Below are 7103 nucleotides of genomic sequence, written 5' to 3'. Positions count from 1 at the left end.
ATGCTGCCGGTGCCGCAGCCTGCTGGTGTTCGGCGCGGTGGCGGCGGGGACGCCGGTGCTGCAGCGCTGCCGCGTGCCGGGCGCGGTGCCCGTGCTGTGCCTGCGGAACAGCCCGGCATTCCTGCTGGCCGGGCTGCAGGACGGGCGCGTGGCCGCCTTCCCCCGCACCCACGGTGAGCCCCGGGAAAGCCGGGAATGGCCCGGCTCCCTGGCTGGGAAATCCCGGTGGGATTGGGACATATCTCCCTTCAGGATAAATCCCCTTTAGGATGAATCCCCCTTTAGGATAAATCCCCCTTTAGGATAAATCCCCGATTAGGATATCCTGTTGGGATTGGGATGGGTCTGTGTTTGGGGTATCCCATCGGGATTGGGATGGATCTGTGTCTGGGATATCCCATTGGGATTGGGATGGATCTGTGTTTGGGAAATCCCATTGGGATTGGGATAAATTCCCCCTTAGGATATCTTATCAAGATTGGGATAAATCCCCCTTGAGGATAAATCCCCTTTTAGGATAAATCCCCCTTTAGGATATCCCATTGGGATTGGGATGGATCCCTCTTTGGGATGTCCCGTCAGGATAAATCCCCTTTAGGATATCCTGTCAGGATTGGGATAAATCCCTGTTTAGGACAAATCCCCATGTAGGATATCTCGTCGGGATGAATCCATATTTGGGATTCATATTTGGAATATCCTGTTGGGATTGGGCTAAATCCTTATTTAGGATATCCCATTTGGATTGGGATAAATCCCGTTTAGGATAAATCCCCCTTTAGGAAATCCCATGGGGATGAATCCATATTTAGGATCAATATTTAGGATATCCTGTTGGGATTGGGATAAATCCCCACTTAGGATATCCCATCAGGATCAATCCCAGTTTAGGGGAGCCCATCGGGATAATTTCCTATTTAGGATGTGCCATCAAGGTAAATCCCCATTTAGGATAAATCCCCATTTAAGGTATCCTGTTGGGATTGGGATAAATTCCCATTCAGGATGCCCCCTCTGGATAAATCTGATTGAGGATTTCCCATTTCGGATAAATCCCCATTTTTCCTTTGTTTTCCCAATATTTTCCCCGTCCCTTGGCAGCCCCAGAGCAGGAAAATCCAGTTTTCCCGTGGTGGATCCAAACAACCTCGTTTTGGGGGAAAACCTTGGGGAAATGGTCCTGGAGAGGGGCTGCTGCAAGATCCAGGGTGGGATCACAAGGAATGGGAATTTTTGCCTTCCCAGAATTCCCGGTGTTGGGGCTGGAAACGGCGTTGGTCCCCCAATTTTCCCCAGGTGGAAAACTCCCTTTATTCCCTGGATTTTGGGATCGTTTTCCTGGGATTTGGCTCAGGCTGAGGTCCCATCCTGCTGCGATCCCTCTTCGACAGGAATTCCAGGGTTGGGAAATTCCCTGTTTCCATCACTAGGGGGTCGGGGAGAGCTGGGAATCCGGCGGAGTTTTCAGGCACAATTCCGGGTTTTCTCCAGGAAAAGCTGCAGGAAGCAGCACCTGGCCCAATCCCGAGCCACCAAATCCCCCTGAACTCGGATTTCTGGGATTGTGCCCATCCCCTTTCCCAAGCGATGGCAGCGCTGGGAGCCAATTAGAGCGATTTAATTAGTGTTAATTGATTAAACAGCAGCCACAGGGGGGAGTTCTTAACCTCATCCCGATTCTTTGGGAGGGATGAGCTTCCCTGGAATCGCTCCTTTTCCCTGGAAATTGGGATATGCTGGGAGCAGGGCTTGGAGCATCCAAATTCCTGGGATCCGAAGGTTTGGATACAGCAACATGGATTGGGAATAAAAAGAAGGAAAGTGACGATGGATCGGAGCCTCTGGCCTTGGATTCATCCCGATCCAGCTGCTCCCAGATCCTCAGGATTGGGCCTGGAGTGGCCCTTCTGGAGCAAATCTGTTAAAAAAAATGGAATTTGGGCTTTTCCAGGGAGCCCTCAGGGTGGAGGTGGCTGCTCCTTCCCTGCTCCAGTGCCTTGTGCGGCAGGAAAAGGGAATTTTGGGAATGTTGGGAAGTTGGGAATGACATTCCTGGTGGCTCCTGGGGGAGCTCAGCTGCACCTGGAGCTTCCAGGCTGTGCCGAGTTCCCTGTTTTCCCGTTTTCCCTGTTACCCTGTTCCATGTGTGCTCAGCATTCCCTGTTCCATGTGTGCCGAGCGTTCTGTGTTTTTCCTGTTATCCCGTTCCCTTTTATCCCAATCCCCATTATCCCATCCCCTGTTGCTATCCCGTTCCTGGTTGTTATCCCATTCCATTATCCCATTCCCCATTATCCCATCTCACGTTATCCCATTCCCTGTTATTCTGTTGCCATTATCCTGTTCCATGTTTTCCCATTCCCTGGTTTCCTGTTCCCTCTTATCCCATTCCCAGACACCATTCCCGGTGATCCCATTCCCAGAGGGTTTATGGGACGCGGGTTTGGTGCGGGTGCTCCAGGTGGGGTTGGGGCCCTTCCCTGACCCCATTCCTGACCCCATTCCCGGTGATCCCATTCCTGACGCCATTCCCGGTGATCCCATTCCCAGAGGGTTTATGGGACGCGGGCTCGGTGCGGGTGTTCCAGGTGGGGTCGGGGCCCATTCCTGACGCCATTCCCGGTGATCCCATTCCCAGAGGGTTTATGGGACGCGGGCTCGGTGCGGGTGCTCCAGGTGGGGTCGGGCCCCGTGCGGGCGCTGCTGGTGCTGGAGGAGTCGCTCTGGGCCAGCTCCCAGAACCTCGTCAGCGTCCTGGGGACACCCGAGCTGCAGAGCCAGGTACGGGAACAGCGGGAACGGGATCGGGAACAACGGGAATGGGGGCGGGAACAGGGATAGCCATGGGAGTGGGAATGGAAATGGGAACGGGAATGGGAATGGGAGTGGGAATGGGAACGGGAATGGGAATGGAAAGGGGAACGGGAATGGGAACAGGAACAGGAAGAAGAATGGGAAGGGGAGCAGCAATGGGAATGGAAATGGGATCAGGAACAGGTACAGGAATGGGAATGGGAGTGGGAACGGGAATGGGAACAGGAAAAGGAAGAAGAATGGGAGTGGGAATGGGAACAGGAATGGGAATGGGAACAGGAAGAGGAAGAAGAATGGGAATGGGAATGGGAACAGGAACAGGAATGGGAATGGGAAGGGGAATGGGGAGTGGGAAGAGGAATGGGAAAAAGCCCTGGAAGGAGCTTGGAGTGGGGCTGGATTCTGGCGGAGAGGGCTGGGAGCTGAATTCCTGGTGGAGCTCTGTGCTCCCAGAGCAGGAATTCTGGGAATTTCGGGAATGTTGGGAATGTCGGTAATCCCTGGAGTGTTGGGAATCCCCCAGCACCGTTTGTTTGAGGCACAGCCCGACCCTGATGGTGCGGGCGGGCTGCAGGGTCTGGGGGGCCTCCCTCCGCCTGTTCCTGGGGACGGTGGGAATGCCGGGAATGTCGGTAATCCCGGGAATGCTGGGGACCCCCAGCACTGTTTCGAGGCGCACCCCGAGCCCGCGGCGGCGGTGACGCTGATGGTGCGGGCGGGCAGCGGGGTCTGGATGGCCTTCGCCGAGGGCTCCTCCATCCGCCTCTTCCACACCGAGACCCAGGAGCACCTGCAGGAGATCAACGTGGCCACCAGGACCACCCTGCTGCTGCCCGGTGAGCAATTAACCGCTAATTAGGGCATTAATTAATGATCCGGGGGGAATCGGGGAATGGGACCACCCTGCTGCTGCCCGGTGAGCAATTAACGATTGATTAGGGTAATTAATGAATGGATCCATGGGACTGAGGGAATGGGACCACCCTGCTGCTGCCCAGGGAGCAATTAACGATTGATTAGGGTAATTAATGAATGGATCCATGAGGAATCAGGAAGTGGGACCACCCTGCTGCTGCCCAGGGAGCAATTAACGATTGATTAGGGTAATTAATGAATGGATCCATGAGGAATCAGGAAGTGGGACCACCCTGCTGCCCGGTGAAGCCCAATCAGCACTAACGAGGGGTGGGAGTTAATTTATTAATCCATCGAGAATTAGGGGTGGGACCTTCCTGCTGCCCAGTGGGATCCTAATTAACAGCTAATGAGGGGGATTAATTAAAGGATCCAAGGGGAATCAGGGAATGGGGCACCCCAGGATGTCCCACCAGGATCCTCAGCTTTCCCAAGGAACAGGGCAGGGATGGAGCTGGGCAGGAATTGTGTCCTATGATCCCATCCCTGGATCCCGACTTTGTCCTGTGATCCCATCTGTGTCCCCCATCCCATTCCCACTCCAGGTTATCCAGCCTCTTTCCCATTCCCACTCTGGGTTATCCAGCCTCATTCCCATTCCCATTCCGGGTTATCCAGCCTCATTCCCACTCCACAGCTCCATAATCCCTTCATTACTTCGATCACCAGACTCCTGTAATTCCCTAGTTTTTCCCCTTTTCCCTCTTTTTCCAGGCATGTCCTGATATCCCAATATCCCTCCCATCCCTGCATGCCCGGGCAGGAGTGTTGGGATTAAATCCATTTGAACTCCTGTCCCCAAATCCTTGGGAATGTGGCAGCTCCTCCGTGAGCCACAGCACCATGGATTTATTGATTTCTCCGGATTAATCACTTTCCTTGGATTCATCTTTCCTTGGATTCATCTTTCCCTGGATTTCCCTCTTTTTCCGTGGGTTAACCTTTCCCTCGATTTCCCTCTTTCCCTGGATTTATCACTTTCCCAACTCCCGCTAACTCCTTCCCATAAATTTCCTGTTGGAATCTCGCTTTTCTCCCACTTCTTCCTTTTCCTCTCTTAATTCCTTTCTGTTCCCAGCGCTCCCCTCTGGGTGCGGATCTGCCGGGATCTTCCCGAGGCCGATCCCTTTGGAAACCCCGTGGCCGGCCGGGAGCTGGGCCGTGGGGTTCTCCCTGATCCCGGCTTTTCCCGGCTTTTCCCGCTGCAGGGCAGAAGCTCGTGCGCGTCACCAGCCTCCTGCTGTGCCAGGGCTCGCTCTGGGTGGGGACGGATCTGGGAATCATCGTCCTGCTGCCCGTGCCGCGCCTGGAGGGCATCCCGAAAATCACCGGTGAGCCTCGCAGCCTTCCCGGGAAAGCGGCCACGTTCCTGGAGAAACAGCACCAATCCCGGAAAAATGGTGCCATTCCCAAAAAAAATGGCGCCCATTCCAAAAAACCAGTGTTGTTCCCAAAAAATGGCTTTGTTCCCAGGAAACAGCATTGTTCCCAAAAACCAACGCCATTCCCAAAAAACCAGCACTGTTCCCAAAAAATGGCTTTGTTCCCAAAAAACAGCGCCATTCCCAAAAAACAATTCTATTCCCAAAATACCAGCGCCATTCCCAGCCATTTCCAGCCCATTCCTGGTTTGTTCCTGTCCCAATCCCATTGTTTCCACTTACAGCCCATTCCCAACCAGCTTATTCCCAGCTCATTCCTATCCCAATTCCACTGTTCCTATTCCTAGCCCATTCCTGGGCTCATTCCCATCCTGAATCCCCTGTTTCCTGTTCCCGATCCATTCCCAGTCTCATTCCCATCCCAATCTCACCGTTCCTATTCCCAGCCCATTCCTGGGCTGTTTCTGTTCCCATCCTGCTGTTTCCATTCCCATTCCCCATCTCTTTCCCATCCCAGACCCGCTGTTTCATTCCCATTCCCAGCCTGTTCCCAGACTCATTCCCATCCCAATCCCTCTGTTTCCATTCCCGTTCTATCCCGATCCCTCTGTTTCCATTCCCATTCCAAGCCTGTTCCCAGACTCATTCCCATCCCGATCCCGCTGTTTCCGTTCCCATCCCAATCCCACTGTTTCTGTTCCCAGCCCATTTCTGGCCCATTCCCAGACTCATTCCCATCCCGATCCCGCTGTTTCCGTTCCCGCTCCCAGCCGATCCCGCTGTTTTCCAGGGAAGGGGATGGTGTCCCTGAACGGCCACGCCGGCCCCGTGCAGTTCCTGGCGCTGGCTCTGAGCACTCTGGCGCCCGACGCCCTCCGGGCCGAGCAGGACGAGCCCGACGAGGCCGAGGAGGAGAAATCCCCGGATCCGGAGGGGCTCCAGCCGCGGGAAATGCGGAAAAAAGGGATTTTGTTACAATACCGGCTGCGCTCCACGGCCCACCTGCCCGGCCAGCTGCTCTCCGTGCGGGAAGCGGCGCCGGGAACGCCGGGAACGCCGGGACACGCCGAGGAGGACGGGTCCATCTACGAGCTGGCCGACGATCCCGACGTGTGGGTGCGGAGCCGGCCCTGCTCCCGGGATTCTTCCCGCAAGGAAATCTCCTCCGTGGCCATCGTCTCCGGAGGCCGCGGGTACCGGGATTTCCGGGCGGAATCCGCGCGCCGCTCCGGAGCCGCCGACAGCTCCCTGCTCATCTGGCAGCTCCCGCTGGCGCTCTGAGCCCGCCTGGAATTCCCGAATTTCCTACCTCAGGAGTCCCCCGAATTCCCGGGCGCGGCGCCGCCCTGGGCGCTTGAGCCGCTGCGAGGAAAAAAACTGGGAAAAATGCGGGATTCTCCAGCAGATCTGGAGTTGGGAGCGACGGGGTTTTCCCGGTTTCCCTGCGTGTGTGTGTGAGTGTGTGTGTGTGGGAATTCCCTAGAGATAGAAATCCCTGGATTATAAATAGGATGTAAATTATTACCTGTAAAAAGAAGGAATCTGTATATATTGGGAATGCCGGGGAGAGCAGGAGCAGCTCCCGGAAAAGCGGCTCCGGCTGCAATATCCACTCCTGTTCCCGACTGGGAATTTGAGGATCTTCCGTACTGAAATCCCCTGGATTTGGGAGCCGAGCCTGCTCGGCTTCCCGAGGAAAGGAAAACAGGGGGAGCGTGGAAATAAATCTCATAGGAATGGCTGTGGTTTCCTTGGTTTATGGCTTCAGGGCTTTTCTGGGATTTGGGAGAAGCATTCCAAGGGTTCTGCTTTCCTGGGAATGCTCCAGGATGGGGCTTGAAGCAGCCTGGGAATGCAGGTTTCCAGTGGAATGGGATGAGCTTCCAGATGATTCCAACCCATCCTGGAATTCTAATGCACCCTTCCTGGAGCTGCCCATTCTAAAAATCAGGAAAAAAACCCCAAAACTTCCTCTTTTCCCACTGGGAATGG

The 7103-nt window shown here is 54.9% G+C and overlaps 1 protein-coding gene across 1 annotated transcript in view; it reads left to right on the top strand.

Moving 5' to 3' along the window:
- The window catches only part of ARHGEF10L (Rho guanine nucleotide exchange factor 10 like), a 24939-nt gene extending 18087 nt beyond the window's left edge, over nucleotides 1–6852 (top strand). Inside the window, exons 13-17 of the mRNA XM_050982731.1 lie at nucleotides 19–173; nucleotides 2639–2781; nucleotides 3476–3650; nucleotides 4938–5060; nucleotides 5902–6852. Coding sequence (XP_050838688.1) covers nucleotides 19–173; nucleotides 2639–2781; nucleotides 3476–3650; nucleotides 4938–5060; nucleotides 5902–6392 — 1087 coding nt within the window. The 3' untranslated portion in view covers nucleotides 6393–6852. The remainder of the gene's footprint in view (nucleotides 1–18; nucleotides 174–2638; nucleotides 2782–3475; nucleotides 3651–4937; nucleotides 5061–5901) is intronic.
- The last annotated feature ends 251 nt before the right edge of the window (nucleotides 6853–7103 follow it).

The sequence above is a fragment of the Serinus canaria genome, chromosome 21 (assembly GCF_022539315.1).
Source record: "Serinus canaria isolate serCan28SL12 chromosome 21, serCan2020, whole genome shotgun sequence".
In the NCBI taxonomy this organism is placed as follows: domain Eukaryota; kingdom Metazoa; phylum Chordata; class Aves; order Passeriformes; family Fringillidae; genus Serinus; species Serinus canaria.
This window is presented reverse-complemented; position numbering and strand designations above follow the sequence as displayed.